Below are 25,182 nucleotides of genomic sequence, written 5' to 3' on the forward strand. Positions count from 1 at the left end.
CAGTATTCCTATCAAAGTATCTTTAAACTATATAATAGTGTCCTCATATAGTTCGTACGTCTCTCACCTACCCCAATTTGCCTGTTAATGTTGTTTATTCATGTTCTTCTATAAAAAAAGTCCTTAAAAGAACTGACTGGCTTTTACTTAGCCATTGATTTACTAGCATGTTCAAACAGTCAGTCAGTCATGGTGGTCAAATTTTACTGTAGCAAAGAGTATTCACTAAAAACGCTTACAGTCTGGCACAGAAAAAAAATCCTGGTCTGCTTTCCTCTGTCATTCCATCACCTCTTCACTGTGGACATTCTGCTACATTGCTAACCTCTGGCATAAACCTTACTTTCAGTGAAACCATACAGATCTTTACATAGTTCCTCACTTTGGAAGTTTTCTGTTTATTTTAAAAAACAACAACAACTAAACTGTCCTTTTGACTTGCCTTTTTTTTTTTTTAAAACTGATAATGGTAATACCTCTTTTTTTAGCATAAATTTCTGATGGTACTTAGCAAAGAATACATAACTGTCTTTCCACTCAAAGACTCATCCAAAAATGCTGCCTAGCTTGCTTTCTGCAATACCCTAATCCTTAATCAATCCTTTTCCTGCCTAGTGACCCAGACTTGTCAATCCTCTTGCAAGCTTTATACTTCTCACAGATTTCTCTAAGTTTTTCTAATAACAAGAATTTCTGTTTCAAACCATTCTATTAGCTCTGCTAGAACAGAATCTTTATCTTTGAAATGCAAGCTTACAATCTTAGTTTGGGCTGCCATTACTATTTGCACATTTTATATTGTGGAATACTGGCCCAAATCCCGAAACACTTCCAGCAGCTGGGACTGGAAACTTTGTTCTTAACTGCTTGTCCCAACTACTAGTATATAGTCATACTTCAGCTCCTCTTATAGAACTAATGTTAGAACACTCAGAGTTAGGAGGTACAGGTTTTAATTCCCTCTGGCCAGGATGGAAAGTGAACCAAGGTCTCATAAATCTTGAGAAAATGGTTATGCGCTAGGAAATAGCATAGTAAAAGGTGGACACTACTGTCAATACAACTCTAAGATTATTGAAAAAAATGAGTACTGCTTAATCTTGTATGCATCTTTCTCCACTAGAACTGGTTCTATGCTCTGGAGCTAGTGAAAGGAGGCCCCTCTTCCCATCACGTGGGCCTGGCTAAGCTATCCAAGGCCTAAAGAAAGGCAGAAGTTTAGAAACTTTAATAAGCCTAGTGCTCCTCACTGACAAGCTCCGACCAGCATTCCCATTCAGGGGAATGCTACTCTCATTCATTGCCCTGGATAGGCATGTAACTCAGCCACTGAGATTTACGTGTAATGCACAGGGTTCCACTCCAGAGAAGTGCTTAAACAGCCATCACTGAGCATGTCTTGGAGGTATTCCAGCATTTCTTTTGATTTTGACCTTCATCCAAAATGCCAGAGTACAAATAATAAATAAAAAATAATCTTGCAGGATAATGACACTAGAATTTTAAGAAAGTTATAGAGGAGGTTAGGTTGACCATGTGCTTATTTTCATTAAATTTTGTTTGATACATTAGTTCAAATTAACAGAGTTTATCTCTGATCTCAACCAGTTTTTCCAGCTCCAGATCATTTCTCTGGTCTTATACTTTGCTGGATTTAGAGATATTCATATTACTGATATTTCTGCCAGACATCTTGGTGATACTGCAATGCTCCCTGGCACCTTTCCATTTTCCATCAGGTCCAAGTTTAAATCCCTAGTTTGAATGTCAGGATTCCAGTTCCAGTTTACTGAAGTTAAATTAAAAACACCTGAAGATTACTAAGCATTAGCTAAAGACAAAAAGACTGGAATGACCTTGAGAGTCCTTGCCCTGTAGTACGCAATGGAACATGACAGATGGTGGACTGAGGAAGACGACCCAGAGTGGTCAAAACAAATGCACACTTCACACATTTTTTCAAAACATAGTAGCTTTAGCCACTAAGGCGGCTCTGAATAACAAACAAACAAAAAAAGTCATCACTAGAATCTGACTGTATTTTATACAAGTTTTCCTTATGAAAAACCAAAACTGTTATATAGAGAAAAGAACAGAACATGATGTGGTAGATTTTAGCCATATTTTTAACTATCCTTAAAGCATAATCTTTGTTCCTATCATGACACAAAAAGCTATTTCTAAGTGAAAAGAAAATGAAACCTTCTGTAGAAGGAATGTCTAAGGAGACCATACAGTAGATTCAGAGGCATTAGAAATTTAACACTGTATTGCTGGTTGCTACAGCATCACCTAAAAGTAGCAGCTCTAATGAAGTTTACTACTTTAGGATATATGGTTACAGGGCTGAAAAATACAACCCATGTTTATGTCTATTATTAACAGTCGCTTAAAAAAAAGTAATTCATAATTTAGAGTACTTTATCTTCACATGGCTTTACCTGACAAGCCTCTTCTTTCACTGTCTTTTTCAGCATCTGCAAATCTTCAATTAAAGGCCCATCTGTTTCCATTGCAACAGGACTGTTCATCAAACTCGTATCACTATATGTTGGGTACTAATAAAATGCAAAGTGTTAAAATAATAATTCTTAGTAGTAATACCTAAATACTAAGAGTGTATTTGAGCATTTGAACGATATGATTAGTTATTTGAGATTAGCTTCAATATCTTATGCTTCCAGGCACCAAGTAATAAATTTTAAAATGGAACTCCAATACTTTCACTTGGCAGAAACGTCCTGTTGAAAAACAGTCAGACTACAAAAAATATGTTTTGATTATCTGAGATTGAATTTTAAAATATTCAGATTTTGACAATATTGAATGTCTACTTTGGCAATCATTTATCTGAAACATTATTAATGCATTGTCTAGTGATTTGTGAACAGTGTAGCAACCCAAACACAATGATTTAACTTTCTGGTGCAATTTTGTGTTGGACGAGAGAACGTACTGTTAAAAAAACTGACAGCAAGGATTTAATGAATATAATTATAATGATCTAAAATCTTAAAATGTATTCTTGTATCATGCAGAGTCAGAAACAGCTCTGAACAACAAGAGTTGTCAGTAATTAGACAAATTAAAAAGTTAATAGAAATCCCAGGGAAAAAAACCCCAACCTTAAAAATCCCCTACATAGAGTGCTAAAAACATTTATATCCTTACGTCAATTCAGTGGAGCACTCAGTGTTCAAAATAATTTTTATTTTAAATTGCTTCCAATTATTGGCTCTCTTCAAGCATACTATGCAGAACGTACTGTATACAGGTTGTGTTAACCAGTTTCAGAAAAAGTACACAGTTACAAAAAATTACTTGGTAAGAAAAGGACATTTACACTGTAGAACTCTAAATTTTACTACTACAAGTCAACTCCTTTATTTAGCCAGACATGCAATAGTTCATCATTTGTGACAGCAAATGACCACGTATATCAAGTACTTTTCAAGCAAGGCTTTGGTATGGCTTATCTGATTAGAGGAACATTTTGTCACTGAAAGTCAATTGCTGCTTTCATATGAATGGCTCTTTCTTAATTTAACTGATCTGTTGTCAAATGACATTTTGTTTAATTTTAACAAATTTTATTTGAGCGGTTTAGTAATTATTCCCTGAGAAATGCCACAAGAGGTAGAAAACATTTATGAAATTCCTCCTTCTTAGAAAAAAGATGACACCATAAAGTATCCCACTTCTGTTTATAGAGTACCATTACTCCATTCTCCACCACTTTAAAACTCAGCTAACCATGTTGGAAAGATACAGTACAGTAAGCTTCTTACTGCAGTATAGTAAAATTCTGGCTGTGAAGCACTTGAAATGTTTGGGGTTTTTTTGCCCATAGCAGCAATCAGTATGATTGAGATAAAGGAAAACTGGCAGCATTCTCCAGGCAAATTAAATAGGGGTGGGGGGTGGGGAGAGAAACAAACCAAGCCAAACCATTCCCTTCTCCCATAATTTCAAAATATAATCAATAGTCTAAAGGACCTTTGTTTCTTTATCAAAATTTCAGTTACATCAAGTAATGCCTGACAGGATGTTTTCATTTTACTAAGAACCTGAGGTGCAGGTTCACCAGAAGACCGGCCCAATGCAGGTATGAGAACAAATGCAGCAGACAAGAATGCACAATATTACTTTAATCCATTTGACACAGAGGAAAACTGACCAGTCATAACTCACAGTTTGCAGAAAGATCTCTTTTGTAATATATTGTTTGCAAAACAGCTTTTCAAGAGAAACCAATTATGGCATCTCTATATTTTCCATAATTTTGCACAATAACTTTTCAAACTGCAATACAGTATACCTCCTATTATAAGAAATGGAAAAAAAGTACTTCATATCATACTTTTCAGAAACCCTTTTAAAAAAAATAATTACTTGCACAAGAGAAAGGTTACAAATTTTAAAAGTACTTTTATTGTGTCTTTCATAATACAATTAGTAAAATTGCTTTATTTCCATAATCAGTCAGACCTGTTTCTCCCACTGAGATTTAACAAAACTAAAGTATTTAAACATGAACATGTTAATCTTTTCTAAATACCTGGGGATTTGATTTGGCTAGATTTTCTATTTTAACCCATGCTTCTTCCCGTTCCTTCAGTTTTAGCTTCTCTCTGGAGGGGGAGGAAAAAAAAAAATCAGAAGCAAAAATGGCAAAAGAAGCTTGGTGAATCTTGCATCACAACCTGTATACTTACTTAAGCATGAAGAAATATACTATAATAATTCAAAAGAATAATTTATTTAGCTATGCCTGTTTCAGCCTACTGCCCAAAATATCACTTATACACCTTTGACAGGATAGTTTGCATCATATCGATACCCCACGATCACAAAGCAACATTAAAAGGGAAAAAATTTCTATTTTCTTATGAAAGCACCAAACTGCTGATACCAGTTTATCTTTAATAACTGTACATTGTTAAAAGTTAAAATTAAAACAGAAAGAAGTCTTGATCTATGTTGAAAGTGTGTTTGTGTTTTACAATATTTGAATTCTATATTGAAACATAAGAAACTAGGATCCAATCATAAAAAACAGGCAGAGATTCTTACCATCAGCCCAACAGCTTCAGGTAATAGTTTAAAGGAAAAGGCCCAGAGACATTTTGAACTGAACTCTAACAGAGAAGTACCCGACAAAACCACACTCATTCAAGGAAGTCACAAGCCTATAGGGATGACATGGGATGCTTTTATTTTTTTAAAATTAAAGTAGGAAAGGTTTGTTTCCTTATGCCTAATGTAATTAAAAATGGTAAAATCTAGGGGTTTTTTTCCTTTCTTACAGATAAACAACTTAGTGGAGACTAGAATGAACACCTGTCTTTGAAAGGTTGTAGAGTTTAAAAGGGCTCTGAGCTTAAGACTGCTAAAAATGCTGTCAGGCTTCAATGTGTAGATCAGGTGATCCAAACGTTAAAAAAAAAAATATGAGCAGCTATATTCAAACACATACGCGATTTGCCTCCAACTCTCAATTAAGTTTGGGCAGGGGAGGAAGAACTCTTTAACCATCCCCTTCTAAAGTTCTTGTGTGTTGGGGGATTTTTTGTTTGTTTTGTTACCATGCCACACAGCACTCTTCCTGTCTTAGCTCACACTCAAAATGCCACCCCAAAAAACAGAGAAGAAAAGATTGCGTTCCCATTTAAAAGGGATTCTACTTATGTGCCATGAGGGAAGAGAACCTTACATAGTCTTTTTTGAAGAAGCAAACGTTCACATTTTGTTATCTATAAACACGCATATATCTTAAAAATTTGTTATACTGCAAGCTCATTTCTACTTAAATTGTAATAAGGAACTTCAAAACTTGGACAAACCAATCTACATTAAGAATTTGTACTATGTCCAGCATATTGGTTTAAAATAGGTGTATAAGTTGAACCACTACTTGAAGAAATCCCTGTTCACTTTGAAATTAAAAATAAAATTCAAATCCAGGTATTTTCAGTACCCACTTTCTAACTATGCTCCCCAGCCCCTAAGATGAGCGCCAAACCATTAACACTTCTGACTTCTTGATCTCACTTTAGTAAGCTTTATAATAAATACACTGAATATTCAAAAAATTATGTCTATTTAACAAAATTGGAAATAGAGGAACAGACGATAAGTGACTTTATAATCATAAAAGCTAGCTGCATTTTTGGGCATAAACCAGAAACATTCTAACTTCCAAATCCCTGCTCTGTTCACTGGCCTATGCAAGAGTAAACTAAACGCTGCAGGATTCTTCTGGCAAATAACATACAAATGCCCTGTATTACAGTAGACTAACAACTTTATTTTGGGTAATTTTTAGAAAAACATGCACATATGCTCACACACAATGCAATGCTGAAAAATACTTGGAAAAGTGTTTTGGGAAGAACTGAGTGACAACATGAAAGAAAATAACACTGGGTAAATAAAGCATGCTAAAATAAACACAGGATGTAAACTAAACTGTTTAACAGATCTTTTACACTGGGCTACATGACTAGCTGTGTCCCTCTCAAAAAATTAATTTTTAGGAAGATGGTAACCCCAGCAGTATTAGGTCAAAGATTACATGAAGCATCCTATTCTTAAGAAGATTTTACAGTTCATATATAATAGGAAGTTTCACCAAGTTGATTTTGAGACTGCTGTACTGTAATCAAATGGGCAACTTCCCACTAAAGACACAGTAGTTTTTCAGAGCTAATGCACTCTGAACGAATTATTCAAGAACAGACAGACACACTGACATGAAAACTTACTTCAGTTTTTCTGCTTTAAATTGCTGTGTGCAGTCATCGAACAGTTTTTGGTTCATCTCCATGAAGAGTTTCAGAGCATTGTATATCAAGCCATGTATTGTCCTATAAGTAAAACTTCTGGTTGAAACTCAGAGTACTTTAAACTTTGAAATCTATTTTTTCTGGTCAACAGTAGCCAATAGCCTACATAACTGGAAAATTACATCATTTCAGAATAAGTGGAAACAAAACTAGTTAGTGGAAGTTTCAGTTTACCCTCAAAAGGGCTAATGCAAGTACTAAAATTACCAACTTTGAATGCAGTTCTTACTCTGTAGTACTACTTGTCACACTTTTGATGTTTGAACTTCATTTTTAATACTACGTGTATCAATACAGGTCTAGTTTTGAAATTTAGTAGCTGACACTAATCAAACTAGGGTTATTAGAGAGAACGCACGATGATATTAAAGATCTTGATATAAGTAACTTACTGGCAACTGACAAATTCAAGGAAAAAAAAGTTAGTGATTAAAAGGAGTCTAGAAAAGACAACATTCATTTTGAAAACTGCCACACAGCAACAGCATAATTATGCCAGGACTTTCAGAAAAGTGTTAGAAAAGTGAAGTGGAAAAGATCAGAAAAATTGAACAAAAATAGTCTGCTTTATGAAGCACTTTTACAGAGTAATTTACAGTTCCAGTCTGTAGTCTATTGCTGATCATTAAATCCAAAAAGCAATTAGTTAAATGATTACTTTGTATCATACATGTGAGTTACAAGCAAGAGTGCAGCTGTACTGGGTAGTATGACTTCTGCTCAGAATAAAATGAATGCATGGCCTTGAAAGCCAGAAAAAACAACTGACAGCAATTCATGTTTACTATGTAAAATTGCATCACTGAATCAGAATTTTATTTATGAGTACATTATTTGTTACTGCTTACACCTAGTGACAGTAACCAATCACTTCAACATCACTTTATCTTCCATTTCTTTTCCTGTGTTTAGTAGCAGACTGATTAGTCATTCTTGGCCAACCCATCAGCAGTCCTCAATGCATGGCCAGTGTCAGACTGTGATACTTTCACCATCCCAGCAGTTGCACAATAGCTCAAAGAGGCACTTTACAATGGAACAGCTGCAGAAAGGAGCTGACCAGGACTGTTTTCATGCATAAGTATTATGTTATTGTGGGGCAAAAAGTGAAAATAGTCAATGGAGAAAGAAAAGAAAACAATAAAAAAAAGGAAAGGAAAAATGACCTGTTTTACAACATATTCCACTAGAATGTGGAAGAAATGCAAATCAGCAAAGAGGCTAGAGATCAGAAACCAAAGTTAGTCTTTAGAAGTATCTGAACTACAGATTAATGCTAAATTTGCTTCATATTAATAAAAATGTGTTATAGATCAGTTGCACTACAACACTGTTTCTTGTTTAATGGAGGAAGGAATGTTTAAAGGAAAAGCTACCTTTCTAAATTCTTAAGACTTCCTAGTCTCCTCCTTATCCAGCAACTTCAATGGCATAGAATGAACAGCTCAACACGCTGTTAAAACTAGCAACTCAAATATCTGAACCACTTTTAAGCCTAAATCTAGGCTTTTATTTGTACAAGCGCTTCTTACTTGTTCCAATGCGTCTTTGAATTCCGGTACAAGGATGGAAACATGATGGGTAAAATCTTTGCTGCGTTATCACTAATTAAACTCATAATATATTCATTATTCCAGTAGTATAATGCTCGCTCCGCAACCTAAGACGACATGAAAAAACGAACACTTCTTCAGACAATCTCTTAAAGAGCAAATAATTGAAAAATTTGGCAAATATAAGGGAAAGGTAAGAAAAGTTGCAACTTAGATTTGGATTTTTCTAGTGCAAATGGGAGTCATGGAGCTGATGGAGAGATGGAAAAATTGCTTTCTCATTGATAGGGATATGATTCAAACTATAACCTATGAACTCTGAAATTCAAGCAAAGAATGGTTTCCCGAAGAAATAGTATCTGTAGAACTCTACTATAAGCAGTGAAATGCAAATACTATGTACTGAAAGGGTTCAAGTACTTCTGAAAACAGTGAGCTTTTAAGCTTTTATGTTAAGCATAACACTGAAGTGAATCACCCAATACGAATGCACATACCGCATTCTTGAAAAGAAACGATAAAGCTAACGTTTGGATCCCTAAAATTTGAAACAGAATTGAACACTTTCTGCAACAAATAGAATTCACTACTGTGAATAATAGTAGGTAATACCATTAACAAGTCTGCTTTATAAGAATCCTTTTATTATTGTACATTCAGTAAATACAGACCTGAAAGTGTGGACTGGACACACATTTGGCTAGCTGTCTGAAAAGAGGCTCCATAACTTTTACGAATTCAGATGGTTCAATCACATCTAGAATTTCTTCTAGTTCATTTAAAAACATGACTTCTTTTGGACTGTGAGTCTTTGGCCAGTATTTCAGCAGTGCCATTACAACCTGCAGAGACAAAGTGAACACAATCTTCACGATAATTTGACTTTGCCTCGCACTAAGTTATATTTAAGTAGTCTGATATTTTAAACAGAAGACAAAATGCAGATTTCTTGTCCCATGTGGCAGCAGTGATCAGATATGGTTCAGTGTTACAGAAAGAACTGTTAATAGGTCTAAAAACACTTCTTCAGAAAACAAAGTTTTAAGTGTATAAGACACGTTCAAAAATAATAATCAAAAGACTATAGAAAGTAACCTGAAATCTAACTTAACATAATCAAAGTGCAAATTTGCTATTATGCTATGGGGAAAATTATCTGCCACTTAAGTGATAGCAGCTTTCAATATCTAATTTCTTGGAGGCATACTCTGAAGCTCAAGAAATTAAGTGCTATCATTATATTTTAAGAAAAGATTTACTACAAATATCCAAATTGACAGGTGACCGACTACTCCAGGCGTGTTGCTCTTAAATGTTGAGTTTTATTTAATTGACTATATTACTATAATCACAGACTTATCTTTCTTCATGATTATTATTTACCCAGCTTGCTGAAGCACTTTTTGCCTAGCAAACCATGAATATCCAAAAGACGGGGAGGGGGAAGGAAAGGAGGAAGGGAGACAACTAAAGGATCCATTAAAATGTGACAAAAGGAAGTTGTCTGCCAGTTGGCTCACAACTCTTCAGAAAGAGTCTACACATCTGTGGGAAATGTTTCTGAAGTCTAATTGAAAAACAAACTCTCTCATCTATTGAGTATGTAAGTAGAAGAATTTAAGTCTGAAAAGTGGTACTAGTTCAGCAGTTAAATACATTCGGACATTGTATTTATTAGTGGAGTTATCAGTTACATCATAATTTATCCAAGGATCTTCAAAAATACACAAAGAAATATTGAAGAAATAATGACTCTTGTACTGTTAGCAATTTCTGATTTAAGGAAAATGCGAGTAGACTCAAATGTTTTTGTTATGAAAGGATGATGATTTTTTCCCAAAGATGTCAGTTTTCAAACCAAAGTGTAATATTTCAAAAATTTTTAATTTTTTTAATTTTTACTATAAAAACTGTTTTCCATCTGTGGTAATTTGGTGCCAAGCAATATTCAAATAAGAAGACATTTTCCTTCAAAGGATATTTAAACCATGTTAGATACTTAAAAATGACTGGCATAGCACTCAATCTTAAATTTAGGTATTTTTGATGAGAACTTAATACAACCTTGAATGTATAAGTTTATAAATGCTTTTGTTTTGTGGTTAAGGATTGAAAAGCCATATAAAGAACAAAAATATGATAGTGTTTGTTTACTCCTAAATGTAGAACTGGAGGAAAAAAAAGCAACCCAAACAGTACAGACTTTTGAAAAAAACTCTTTAAAAATAAAGTTTATATTTGTCTTCTCATATAGTTTAAAAGTTGCAACAATCCATTCACGTTTCTCTCAGATAACATTTTTTCCCCCTCTCATTTAGGCAAAAAACCCAGTCCCTTTGTTTTCTGAAATGGAGGACATTTTTATATAAGTCCATCTTTTCATATTTAAAAACTATAAGCAATATTTAGTATCATCACTGACAAGACAACTCACTTAGAAATCAGTGCATCTTTCATGTATGTATTATTTAATCACAAAAGCAGACACTGTGACCTCAATGAAACCTTGGGGAACTTATGCAGATTTTTTTAGTAATACATCAAAATGTCTCTCATGACAATTATAAGGGGAAACAAAGCATTTTATTTTGTAATGACCAGAATTTTTGAAGGGGAACTTAGTACTTTGGTGATGCATGTGTTAAGTTTTTAAAGAATGTTGTAATCATGTACTAATTTGGGACTAAAAAGGGAAACAGACTTGGATGCATATTAGTTCAGATTTGTACTAGGAAATATGTAACATTCTAGGTGATGTCTGGAAGAAAGCTAATATTTCAAGATCTCATATAGCACGAATGACAGAACGTCTGAGATTTGATATCTTAGCAAATATTAAAAGCTCCAAGTAGAAGAGAGCTCTTGCTCAGCTGCATAATTCATTTGTTTCAAGAAGCCCAGTTCCCATTTTACAATAGAAATGGTTGTAATCTAATACTGTGCACTTTCTTTGGTAGCAATCCTTTTACTGATTGCTGCTTAGAGATTAAACATATTAGTTCTTACCTAATTAATATTCGGTGTAATGAGGCAAAACACTATATACTATTGAGGACAATTAAAAGTATTCATCTATGCAATTATGTGCAGCCAGACCATAGTCTGGTTTTGTCTATGGTCCAAACTTGGTAGTCATGAACAGGATCTGACTCAAAAGTCTTGCATCAGTAGGTAGCTCCATGTGCCAGAAATCTGTGTTCCATCACAACGCCAGTCTCTCAACAGAGTACAGTTCAGGCAAGCTCATTTCTGACTAAAATGCTTCTGGATCAACCATCTCATATCCAGTCAGTCAGAACAAAATAAGCAGAATAAACTCTGGTCTGTTTGTAAAAGGTATGCTCTTAATGTTATTTTAATTCATTTTGGACATCCCAAACAACTGTTGGAAAAACTGAATTTGATAGATCAAAATGGTTAAATATTTGACTCTTCCTAATAAAAACAATTACATATCAATATTTTGTTCCACAAACCTCCTTAAACAGTCTACAGATGAAAGAGGTATTAATATTCCAAAATATATAATAATAGCAAGAACTTACTGGTTCTGTAAGTGTGCTGTCCTTTTCTAAAAATTGAACTACACAGTACGCCAGCTACAGTAAAAGAAAAAGATTTTTATTAATGCTCACTGTGAAACTGAATACACTTTGAAATCACTAGCATAAGTGGAGAACACTACTGAATTAAAAAAAAACCACAATAGTTTTTCTGTAATTTTACAAAAATTATTTGGCAGACAATATAAACGACAGAAGGGTAAATATGCTTTACCAATTTTTCCCAACCTTCCCAAGTCTCTCCTTGCCTTTTTCTGGGTTATAATATAAACACATAATTTGATGCTTTGTTTTTAGACCTAGTACTTTGCATTTCAGCACAAATCATCTTTTCAAACAGAATTTAAAAATCACAATCTTGTCCTCTAAAGTGCTTTCCATTCGCTATCGCTAGTATTTTGGTGTCCCATGCTGATTTAATAAGTATTCTCTATTTCATAACCTAAGTTAGTTAAAAATGCATTGAACAGTTGTAAAAATTAAGATTTTCTATACATGAGAACTAATGATAATTATGCATATTAAATGTAAAGCTGATGCAAGCTGAGGCTCAATTACAGTATTTACCAACTTCAATTCTGAGAATGAGACTGTCTATCTGTGCCTAAATGGTGAACTATTACATCGCTTTCACTTGATAGGCCAATAGTCGCAAAGTAAATGGAAGGATCACTGCACACCTCACGAACTGTTTAATCATTCTTCTAATGTCTCTCCATTTATGGAAGTTCAGCTGATGAGCCCAATTCCTTTCCAGTTTTTGATGACTGCTACCAAGAATGTCCCTAGGTAATTTGAGGAATGGATAAAGATTATTACATCTAGTGTTCTCCACTATTCTGAAGTAAATTTGAATTTAATATAGAAATTAGCTTTCTTCATGTATATTTCGATTTGGCAGCAAATCCTTCTGAATATCTGCCACTGTTTCAATGTGATTTTTTGTGGTTTTACTCTGGTGTTTCACACACTAAACTCATGTGACATGCTTTCCCATTTCATTCACAGCGGGACATGTAAGTGACATATCCCTATGTCACTATCTTCTTTTACTGACAGTAATGAGAAATGCAAATCACCGGAAGGTTCTGGAGAATTAGGTTGTGAATTAAGGGGAATAGATGAAGACCAATCCATCTCAGCTAAGTAGAAGAAAAGGTGGCAATCACAGTTGCCTGCACTAGTTCAGATTATAAGAAAGGTCTGATTGGCCACACCCCAACAGGTTATGTTCACAGCATTAGGAAAAAAAATAAAAATCTTTTGAAATGGGAGCCGCTCTAGCCTACTATTTCAACAGGAACCGATGGGAGCCCCAGTAGGCAAGATCCAAAGCAAACACTTCTAAGCATCTCTAATTGCTAGAGAATTGTAATTATACAAATGGTGTTCTTAAAAATACAAGTTGTCAGTAATTTTATTTGAAGAAATGGTACTTAAAACTTAGGAGTACTTGAACTTACACGAAAATGTTGAACCTTCAAATTAAAAAAAAACCCCAAAGCTGTGTAACAACCTTTCACGGAGAAAATTTCAGCACATCACAATAATACTGTGTTTTCTCTAACACTGTATGATTTCCCACTCCTCTAGGAATTCTGAATGGAACTAAACTCAGCACAAAAAAAATACAGGTGGTTTAAAAGCACAATACATCTCAGATACCCCTTTTTTTTCTGTGTACTTCTAGAAGGATCTATCGAATTAAATAATGATGTCCTAGTAAATGCCCATTTCCTTTCAAAACATCAACAGTTGTAAGAAACTGAATTCCACTGAAATTCTCCATGTAGTTTAGAAAAAACTGTTTATAGATGACATTCATTAAACCCATACTCTTCTTCAATTTTTATATGTCTAAACATTACAGACAAGAACAAGATAAACAAAAAATTCTGGGTGTGGACAAATGATCAAGAAGTCTCACATTAACCAACTACTTAATGCATTTCATCTATAAACACTACAGTGCTTTCAAAAAAGGTATTTATTTATACACAAACACACACACAATTTTTTTTCTTTTCCTCAACAAGTGAAGCATTATAGGTACATATATTTAGTAATTTCCCCAAGTCCAGTCAGCAGTGAAGTGTTGGAGCTTAGAATAGAATCCATGTCAGAATGAGTAGAGTCCCCCTGACCTCTCTAGGACAACTTAGTTTAACACTAGTATGAAAAGCGCCAAACAAAACCTACCTGTGGATGGTAGACACTGAGTGATTTCACTTTGTGCAATGGTAACAAAACCTTCAATAGGAATATTTTGTGCTCTTCTTTTAATGGTAAGGCAAATCCATTAATTATGCTGCCAGGGAAAGAAATTTAAAAATAAAAATCAGTAACTATACAAAATCTGCACTACTGTACAGGATATATCAAAACCCTTGTTTTCAGCGCCCTTTTTTTGTGATCTCCTGAAGAACATGATGCAACAGAAAAATTTACAAATTAAGCATGTGCCAGAGACTTTTTGATCCAGTTCTCTAAAGATTACAAATTAATAGAATAGTCAAATCAACCTCTGCCCATCCCTCACCCAAGTCTTTCACAGGTCTCAAATTCTTCTTCCAAGCAACATATATGACTATAACTACACTGCAGATTCCAACTTTCACTATGAACTATTCACTTCATCAAAGCTCTGAATACACATTTCTCCCAGCTTCTTCATGGACTTAAAAGAATGAACCAGAGACTGGATGTAGAAGAGACCAATCCAGGACAGCAGACAAGTCAAAACATGACTTCCACTAAAATATTACTATTTCCAAGACCCTAGCATATAACCAAACAGCATCTCAACACATAACATCCCAGTTAGAGGTGAGTGTAGATGTGGCTCAACACTGGGTCAACGGCACCTTTACCTAAAACCAACATACTAGAATAGAACAGTGTTTTGTGTTCACTTCCTTTGCTAGCATTAACATCAGTTAAAACATCCAGAATCCTATTGCCCATTTACTATTTTAAATCCTATTTTATTAATTCCTCCTCACTAACAAGGACAGAAGGCACCCAAGCAAAAGGAACCTGCCAAACTTGTCTTAAAAAACCACATTAAAATAGTCAAAGTTACATGTATATCAGATCTCACAAATCAGATGATGTCCCACAATTAAGACTTACTGGGTAACACTTGCTCACCCTTGCCGTACATGCTTAAAATAATTTTCACTAGTAATGACTGCTCAACTGTTTTGAGGATACAAGGTTATGCCCTCCTGAAGTCTCTCAGTGCTTAATAGCAAAACCCCATTTCTACATTAACACTTCTATGGTGTTCTTGCCACAACTTCTACATACTCAACACATACAGATTAACTTCATTTAAAAAAAACAAAAAAAAAAGCTTCTCCAAGATGTTTTAAGGGTTAACAACCACAAAGAGGAGCAGAATTGTAGGGCAAGTTTGACCTTGATTGAGTATGAAGAAATTCTGCAATCCTGTCAAGAGATGATTGTCGGAAAAAACATAACCACATTAGTAGTTCCTACTGGAAGTGTTCATTTGTCCAGTACTATATAGTACTTAGCAAAGGGAAAGAATGAAATGCAGTACTTCAGCATGAAATTCAATTCCTCTTTACTTCTGACAAGTCAAACCCAGGAACCTAACTAAAAACTGTTACTCGTAAGAAGCTCTATGTCAACAACACACTGTGTGAAACTCCTCAATGGAATGGAAGAATAACCAATAGAGAACAGTTACAACTCGGAAGACTCATTTAGCTACTAGACATTTTGATTTGGAAGCCTGAGAAAAAAAAAACCCTTAACTTTTAAGTGTGTAACACTTAAAGCTAACCTATGTTGTGGAAGGTGGCAAAGCGGAGCTACATGAGCATGAGGACCACATCTGAATGAGACAAACCAGTGCATGGCAATAATGGGATAAGATTGGGAGGCTATAATAGCACAGGAATGTATATAAATTATAGAGGCTGCTACTATGTTTTGGAGGGCTTTAAGGACTTTTAGCTGCTTAAAAGTAGTTGCTTATGATAAAATAGAACTCATAGCTTGCTTAATGCTTTTGCCTAACGTTGACGTATTCTCTGATCAGAGCAGTTAAGAAGATTTGGAAAGCAGGAGAGGGGGTCTGAGCCAGGAAAAGGAGACATAGTAACAAGTAGCATAAAAAAGAGGAAAGAGAAAGAACCTGCCTAGAGACAAGAAAAAGGACTCAATGAGAGAGAAGACGACCCCAGACCCGAATATTGCTATTGGACCAGACTACGGTGTGAGGGGCAGGAACTTAGATTTTAAGGGTGCAATTGCCCAGGGATTTTAGTGTTTGGGGTCCCTCTCCAGAGGTACCCAGCTCAAGCGGTCTAAATTTGTGCACCACAGGTAGAATAAATTATGCTTTTTACATTGAAGGCCTTAATTAGAGATTCTGTTTTGGGGAAACAAGGGTTGAGCCTAGGGAAAGAAGTGGCGCCCAAGGGTGAGTGTGTGTGTGTGAGGAGTCGGAAGGGACACCCGTGGGCTCACTGGAGTTGCCCACTGCGAAGGGACTCCGGTCCGAGCAACTGAAGTCTCGGGTGGGGTGTGTGCAACTCCTTGATCCTTGCGTGAATGCTCAGGCAGCAGCTTCTCCCTTAACACCTAACAAAACCAAGAATGAAAAAGCTGCTGACTTAAGTAACAGTTTTCAAGATTTAGTTCCATGTTCTAGTATTTAAGCTTTACATAGTCTTCAGTATATCTTGATGAGTATTACTTGATTATAGTATGCTTAAGTAATGATGGATATGTAACTCCTTTAACCATTGAACATTTCATTGAAAATTAAAGAACTATTCTGCGCAGACACGTAGACCTAGAAAATTTTAAAACATCTTTCCAGTTTCAACAGCATTCTCGTCTGCATTAAGAACTGCATTGCCAGCAGGTTGAGGGAGGTGATCCTTCACCTCTGCTCAGCCCTGGTGAGACATCTGGAGTGCTCGATCCAGTTCTGGGCTCCCCTGGACAAGAAGAATGTGGACATACTGGAGGGAGTCCAGTAAAGTGCCACGAAGATAATGAAGGGCCTAGAGCACCTGCCATACAAAGAAAGGCTAAGAAAGCTGTTTAGCCTGGAGAAGAGAAAGCTCAGGGGGATTTTACCCATGTGTACAAATATGTGAAGGGATGGTGTGAAGACGACAGTCAGACTCTTCTCGGTGTGCAGTTAAAGGGCAAGAGGCAATGGGCACAAATTGAAACACATGAAATTTCATCCAAATGTTAGAAAAAACCCTTTTCTATTGTGAGCGTGGTCAAACATGGGAACCTGTTGCCCCAAGACGTTGTGGGGTCTCCATCCTTGGAGATATCCAAAGCCCAACCAGACAAAACCCTGCGGAACCTGCTCTCGCTGGCTTGTTATTTTTATGTGCAAAGATACGGAAACACCATAAAGTAAACCTAACTAAACTTTTAAAGTGTATTAATGTATAAAAACCCAAAAGCTTGCACATGGATTAGAGATCAGTTGATAAAAACACTAGTTTTGATGAGGCTATCGGCTTTAAGTTGTAAAATTTTAGTTTCAAGGGCTTTTGGATACATCACTGAAGTTTGCAAAATAATGGGATTAACAGAAGAAGGTTTCTGAAATTTCATAATCTATGCTTCCTTTGTTTACCCAATACACATTTAGTGATGTTAGAATTTTTGAATAAATTTCAACTCATTACATGTTATTTATAGTTGCTTTACAACTAATATTAATTACAAAGATCCTAAGCTATAACATAAGACAAAAAAATAAGATTTAAGACACTATCAACATCCCAAAACATTGCCACAAGGTTCAAGTTTTTGCTGCATTTCTGCAATCTTACACAAAACGTATTCTCTTCGTTACAGCTTTGACATGATATGAAGCTATTTTAATCTTGTCTCAAAGCAATCCACAACCCCCAACTTGATTTTTAAAGTCTACTCTGAAGACGAAGCAAGTTTAGTTAAACAAAGCTACAACTTACCTTCCCAGTATTTCCAGTAATTCTGCTATGCCATTGTGATGTTCTGTTTCATAAATAAACCTAAATAAATAAAAAGTTTTACTGAGTTACTGCTGAAGAGAGATACAAATCTAACACCAAGATCCCCATCTAACATTACAGATAGCCTTGACCTTCGAGGTTTTAGTCACTCAGTAAAAAGAAAAAACAGAAATGTATAGTGGAAAACAAACTTTGTGGAAATGAATCAATAGCACATCAAGCTGCTTTCAACCTGCACACCTGCTTGCTCTTTCCCCCCACATTTAACATAGCAGCATGCACTTGAGCTTTTTCCAATACTCATATTCTATGCCATTTTAATAATGCAAAACTGAACACAGCAAACAACGCCTTAAATATTAAAATAACACAAGAGCATCTGGCATAATCAAATGCCATGACTCAACAGTCCATAGCGCACGCAAGCACAAGGTGTTCAAACAGTTACTACTTATGGATCTAAAAAGCTCTCTGGCATTACAGACTACTGTGCATACAAAAGGCTCTGTAATAAACAGAGGAAGTAAAATTTTCCTGAATTTTCTTGTGAAAGAGCCCTGTAGTTTACTAGGCAATCACCTTTCCGCTCTTCTTCCCCATCATCTGAGTGTAAATTTATTGAGAAAGTTCTATGCAAAACTTCAGGTATTTTGCAAATAGTTATAAAAATTTACACTTATGAGAAAATAATTCTACTCATTAAAAATATTTATTTGAAAATTTGTCATAGACTGACATATTGACAGCTACTTAAAATCCAGAATATTTGATGTGACAGCTTTTTCTCCTTAAAGATCCTTTCCACAGAATACAGCACAACAATTCAAAGCAAAACTAAAGACAATGATACGAAAAGCTTCACAGTGAATTAACAGGAACATAAAGGTTCAATTAAAAAAAAAATTTTTTTACAGTAGAAGAACATAAAAAATTAATGCACTATCCGGACAGAATTCATGCAATTCTGATCTGTGACTAAAAGACAAACAAAGACCATACATTTTTTAGGTAAGCACAGTTACAAACTGATGACTTGCAGGAAAAAGTGTAAGAAAGGAAATATATTGAGAAATTCTACACATACTTTAAGAGCTTATTGTGCACAATCCACTAATTCAAAACAGAAGTTGAAACAACTTTCCTCCCTTGTGCTCACATGCAGGAACATTAGTTTACACTTGGATGCAAAATTTTTTAACTTCTAGCTCCTAACTATTACACAATTAAGTGAGGTTTTCTGTTTAACCCCCCCCCCCCAACTTCGCAGACAAAGGTAGTCTCTACAGCGCAAATTATATAATCTCCCATACACGTTTCAGATTGAAAACATATTTATATACAAACTAATACAAAGTTGACCTAATGACCAGAACATTTCTTAGTCTTTCAAAAGCCTTGCACCAGAACAATCTGTGTTTGAAGACTTTGCTTCCATTATCCCTGAAAGTAAAGTGCAAGAAGTAGCAAATAAAAACACTATTCAGAAGCACATTATAATATGCTGTGATGCTGTTGTACTGTCTGCTTCAGATATTTTTCCAAAATTATGCATTTTGGAATTAATTTAATAAAATCTATTTGTGGAGAAAAAAAGAATTTACATCTTTCTTTGAAAAAATACACCTGTACTTTTTCGGTAGGACATACTGGCTCTTGACATGTCCAGTCAAGAGCAGTTATCTGCAAGACAGTGAAGGCTTACTAACTATTTTAAAGTAGCCCCTCTATATCTCTTCTAAGACTTACTTGTTACCATAGACAGGGAGGATAAACTCCCTCTACAGCTGGTACTGCTGGGTGCCATTCATGAGATGGCACCAAGTATGTGGCAGCTTTTTGCTACTTTCTTAAAGGGGTAGCATCATACATTCATTTTGGGATGAAAACAACAGTGGTAGAGAAAAAGGGAAGCATGATAGAAGGAATGTAAAACTGATATACAACATTGTAGAAAAGAGAAGTATACCAAAACTAAAAGACTAAAAATGGCACCATAATCTTGTATTCACACTTTACATAATGGCAGTAAAAACACACTTCTAAAGACCTTTGGTAATACAGTGGATTTATTTTTCATCTTTACTTTTTTTTTTAATTGAGGATAACACTACAGTTCATTCTATTGCAATTAAAAAAATATTTCATGAGCCCTAAATGGTACATCTCAGTTCTGAGGAAAGAAAAGGCAGTAAATATGTTCCTTCAAGCAAATTCTAGATCTCTCAGTCATTTGATTTGAGCCCAACTTCTGCATTATGAAGAGCTAAGTTTAAGGCAGTACTGTAATACAAATAGTAATACCCAATAAGAAAAGAAGCCTCACAGATAAAGATACCAAACCACCCACTAAATCACATACTAGCTCAAATTTCAGCTGCCAAATTTATGCTGTGTGCAAGACTATCCTAATTTAAATCACCCAGACTGGTATTAATTATTGTTAGATGTAGCAATATTGGGTATCAACTTACTAAGAATTAAAAAAAAAATTGCTAGCAGTGTCTTGGGAGTATTTTTAGTTGTATATCTGATCACATGCATCACAATGCAAAGATACTGACATACCTATAAAATATATTATTAATTTGTTTCCGGATGTAAGCTCTTAGGCCTAAGAATTTCCCATATATTCTGTGAAGAGTTGTTTTAAGAAAATCTCTTTCACGAGGATCTTCACTGTCAAAGAGCTCTAAAAGCTGCAAAGAGGGAAAAGAAGAGATGCACTTTACTTGAATCTACTGCATTGTAAAAATAATTTAGAGCTTGAAGTTAAAAATTCTTTTTTTACCTCACCTGTAATACAAACTTCTGATCAATATATTTCTTAGCTATATTAGGTTGAAAATCTGGAGATTCTAAAAACCTTAAGAAAAATTCATAAACAAGCTGAAAAAAAACCAACAAAAACCAGTATTAGTCTTTTAAACAAGGAACCATTTAATAAACAGCACATTAACAAAATTACTAATTAGTTGCTCAGAACAGCACTATGTTTTTATTTATATACCACACAGCAAAAGCTTTGCTTTTGCTCTCCTGACAAAGTACAAGAACTTAAGGTTCTTTAAACTGCACTGAAATTCTGCTGAGCTCCATCACTAGATTTTACTCAAATGACATACAGTAATCTAATATTCATCACGCCCAGAAGTACTTGTTTCGAAAATTCTCTGTTCTCCTCTGTTTGTCATGGTACCTCTGCAAGCTAGAGCTCTGCCTGAGTCAGATCAAAGCATTCATACTGACAAACGGAAGCTCATTTAAAATCCCACGTTACATCTGTACCACAAGAAACAAGCCTTTAACCTATAATATACTAAGATTTTTTAAAAAATATTATCACTTTAAATTAAAGAAATATATTTTAAATATTGCAGAGAAATGTAATTGACTTGAAATAAACACATAACCTAAACAAGTTTGAGTCAATAAACAACGACTTTAATGTCAAATTCTGTTAGACTATGACATCCTAGTCTAAACATTAAATACCTGTAGATGAGGCCATGCAGCTTCTAAGGTTGGTTCATCTTCCTCTGGATCAAATTCTGCTCCCGTTGGATTGGAAGATGGTGGTAATGTTCGAAACATATTAACTGCAAACTGAAATCACATATGCCTTTAAGAACTCTGAAACAAGTGAATGATTAAAAAAGACTTCAAAGATGGTTTTGACTGAGAATTCTTTACATGAACTACTTGAATTAATATTTGCAAAAATACAAGCTATATAACCCAGTAGTTTAAACAATAAGGTACATAAATTCTTTAAAGATTTCTAACTTGGATAACACTTTTCCACACAATACACTTTAAAGCACAAATCTACTGTTGGGACACGTTTTATGAGGATATTGCTCTGATGTCTTTACACATACACACATTTTAAAAGCCCAAGCAAATGTATATATAAAAAATGTTTGTGTAAACATTTTATATACATTTTACAAGGCGTTGCAACAACCTGCAAAAGTGGAAGTCAGAAGCAGAGATGCAGCACAAAGATTACCTGCAACTGTTCTTTTCTGTAAAATATTATCAGGTTCATTTCACACCATGGGTATATACACACGGAAACACTTCAAAACCAAATTCCTCCCTCCTCCTCTTAGTAGCAGTTCTCTTAAACCATGTCCATCTACCTGACATCATGGGGGCATTGAGGGGGAAGAAATGCGCACTGTAATCCTTTAATCTTTCACTTCATCTGAATTCTCAAACCCCTGAAAACCATTTACCATCCTCATGGAAGTGGAGCAGACTAGAAAGATGAATTGCTTTTCAAGTTGTTGATATATACACAGATAAATTATTTGTGTGTTTCCAAGTGCTTGTCTAGACACACTTTCATACTATGTATGAACCAAAGTAGTACTCTTCACAAACCCCTTTAACATGAGGAGAGTTTCAAAGTCCCTAATAAAGACAAAAACCCCACTTCCTGTCATATGGACAGCAAACTTTTCTATGATGTCCTCCTGTTCTAGGCAAAACAATCTCATCACTAAATGCACGTAGCTTGAATTTTGTTTTTTTTAAGTATATAATCAGAAATAATCACATTTATATCAATTTATACAATGCATGTAATCACAAATGTGAAGTAAAACACAGGTGTTGGCTTGGGGCAGGGGGGGAGGTACAGAACCTTACATGATTTTGGGGATAAATTTAGCACACATTCTCAAGAGTAACCTTACCTAGAATGGTGCAAAGACTTAAAAGGTCTGCAGAATCCTAAATTCTCCACCTGTAATGACAGCTAGCAAAACCAGCTGGCTTCTTTGTGCATAAGAAAGGAACAACTAGCTAGTGATTCAAATGGTTGTTCTCACATCCTGATTTAATGACTAAAACTTTAGTGAGCAAGTTGGAGGGAACATGTTTCTGTCCATGCCAGTAAGAAAACCTGAGAAAGCCTTTATCTGTACATGCAAGACAGCTGCGGCTGTCAGTACTGAAAAGAGACTAATTCCTCAATTCCACTTGTAATCCAGAGTATTAGTTAGGGCAGATGTTGGTAGGAGACAACCAAATTGCTGAGCAGGTAGAAAAATGTAATCTATTTAGCCACGTAAGTGCACCCAAGAAAGACTTTCTTCTTCTATTTTGTTGCTTACTCATTATCAAACCAGTACCAAGCAGTCTAAACTTATTTTGTATGGAATAATAATAATAATAAAAAATCAATTCAAATTAGTATATAGTCCCAAACCACCTCCAGTGCTTCAAAATGATCCTTTGAAAAAAATGCCTCAGTCTCTCAGCAGCTGGAACACATCGCAGAAACGATGAGAAGACTGCCAAAATAAAAAGTGGTGTACTGTCCTAACCCTTCGTAACAATTGAGTATATTAGGCTCCATAAAGAAATTCTCTTCAAGTCTATTCCTTCTTACAACACTAAAGTAAATTCTGCTTTCATATACACAGATCATTTTGTGCTTTATAAAAACATTAAGATTCTTTAAATTTTGGTAAACATTTGCTCACAATGAGACTGGTGACTATGCTGAATGGAGAGCTACATTGTGCACAAAACTGATTTATCAAATCAGCTGCAGCTGGTTCCATGGAGCTTCACCATAAGGCACACATACTCTGTCCTAAATATGTACCACAAGTACTGGTAAGAGTTAACCTATACATTGCTATTGATATTCTATTGCTGTAACAGATTGGAGATGTCTTTTTGTAAGTATTTAGGGGAAAATCTGAGAATACATTTCTTAAGTCTGGCAAAGTAAGAGACAACAGGGCAGAGAAGCTCATTTGCCAGGAAAAGGAACATTCTTTGCAAAAGGCTACATCACCAGGAGCAGCAGAAACATTTGTAGAGCCTTTCCAAGAAAACCAATACTTGGCTCAGCAAACATGCCAGTACAGGGCATCTCCAGGACCAGCTACGGGGCAGGGGGGAAATGGAACTTGCACCAAACTGAATGTCTTATCTGAGGATGCAAAAGAACATTTTTTTAACTTCACCAGCTGAAGGGTTCCTACACTTTCAGCAAGTGTTTAATACAGCTCAATTTAAAAAAAAAAACAAACCCTAAACCCTACAAGTTTGAGTTTATTTATGACGTAGCTATTCAGAATGCAAGGTCTACTCCAATATCACATTTAAAATCTATTATTTATGCCACAATTTCAGTCTTTATTATGTTCAAATTCCATCACAGATAATAATCACATGTGCCATACACACATTTTTATTCTTTTCTCAGGTTTTACTGAGTTTTTTGTTTGGTTGGTTTGGGTTTTTTTGCCCCCCCCCCCCTTTTTTTTAAAAAATAGCATCAAAGCTTTCTTGCTAATCATTTGATGATTACTCGAAAGCTCTGAAAGATGAAGCTGTCTCAGTTTAAAGATACTACTTTGTAGAAGAATGCATTCCACCCATCATTAGTGGGACTCTGGGAAAAGCTACAGAATGCCATGTTTCCCTCTTCACATTCTGACTAATTAACACCTCCATTCACAGTTTAAAATAATGCCATGAATTACCTATTAACTGGCAGGGCTAAGAACTATATGTACAAGGACTATCTGACAGATGGCAGAGCAGACAGTGGGAGGCAGTATCAAACTGCATCAGCTAAATCTGCAAGACTTAGATCATATTCCCATGAAGGAAAGGTCATCCTGATGCTCTATTTTTCTTCAGAATATTCCTTTATTTCAGCAACTGAGGTGTAGGCCTGATATAGACCAAGACTAGCGTATTGGAGTAATCACTATTTCAGAGAATTAAAAGTAAAGCTGAAACATCTTTATGTTCCCCTTTTTAAAAGCATGGACATGAAGCAACTAACAACCTCCAATCTTTGTTTAAAAAAATACCGTGAAAGTTTACAATAGTCAATGGTGTTCCAAGAAAACAAACCCAGGAAGACTAGGTTTGAAATTTAAAACTTGCTAAGGTTGTTAGACAAATGGAAGAACAATCAGCCTTTTCTATATGAGAAAGTCTCAGGCAAAGGAGAAAAGCCTGGTCATGTAAGGTGTTAGGTACAATGTTTTATATTTTTTATTTTTGAGAATATCAAATGGAAAGAGTTAAAACCCAAAACCAAAATAATTTGTTCCATGAGCAATAGAATCAATAAAGACTGATCCGTTTTGTGTTTTATATCCTTGACCAACAGAACAAAACTGCTCAAATCAAGATGCAGCATCTCTCAGTGAAGGCACAAACCTCAGACTCTCTTGTCCCCTCC

The 25,182-nt window shown here is 35.2% G+C and overlaps 1 protein-coding gene across 4 annotated transcripts in view; it reads right to left on the reverse strand.

Annotated features, from left to right (window-relative positions):
* The window catches only part of PPP2R5C (protein phosphatase 2 regulatory subunit B'gamma), an 85,620-nt gene that overhangs the window by 3,052 nt on the left and 57,386 nt on the right, over positions 1-25,182 (reverse strand). For 3 of the 4 annotated variants that reach the window (XM_069783450.1, XM_069783453.1, XM_069783452.1), the window contains 11 exons: positions 21,456-21,566; positions 20,757-20,849; positions 20,529-20,659; positions 17,943-18,002; positions 14,161-14,269; positions 11,944-11,997; positions 9,070-9,240; positions 8,378-8,505; positions 6,765-6,866; positions 4,559-4,631; positions 2,442-2,558 (listed from right to left, as the gene is read on the reverse strand). In XM_069783450.1, the coding sequence (XP_069639551.1) occupies positions 2,442-2,558; positions 4,559-4,631; positions 6,765-6,866; positions 8,378-8,505; positions 9,070-9,240; positions 11,944-11,997; positions 14,161-14,269; positions 17,943-18,002; positions 20,529-20,659; positions 20,757-20,849; positions 21,456-21,566 (1,149 nt within the window). The remainder of the gene's footprint in view (positions 1-2,441; positions 2,559-4,558; positions 4,632-6,764; positions 6,867-8,377; positions 8,506-9,069; positions 9,241-11,943; positions 11,998-14,160; positions 14,270-17,942; positions 18,003-20,528; positions 20,660-20,756; positions 20,850-21,455; positions 21,567-25,182) is intronic. The other variant, XM_069783451.1, reaches the window with a different exon arrangement.

This window comes from Haliaeetus albicilla, chromosome 5, assembly GCF_947461875.1.
Source record: "Haliaeetus albicilla chromosome 5, bHalAlb1.1, whole genome shotgun sequence".
NCBI classification, from domain to species: domain Eukaryota; kingdom Metazoa; phylum Chordata; class Aves; order Accipitriformes; family Accipitridae; genus Haliaeetus; species Haliaeetus albicilla.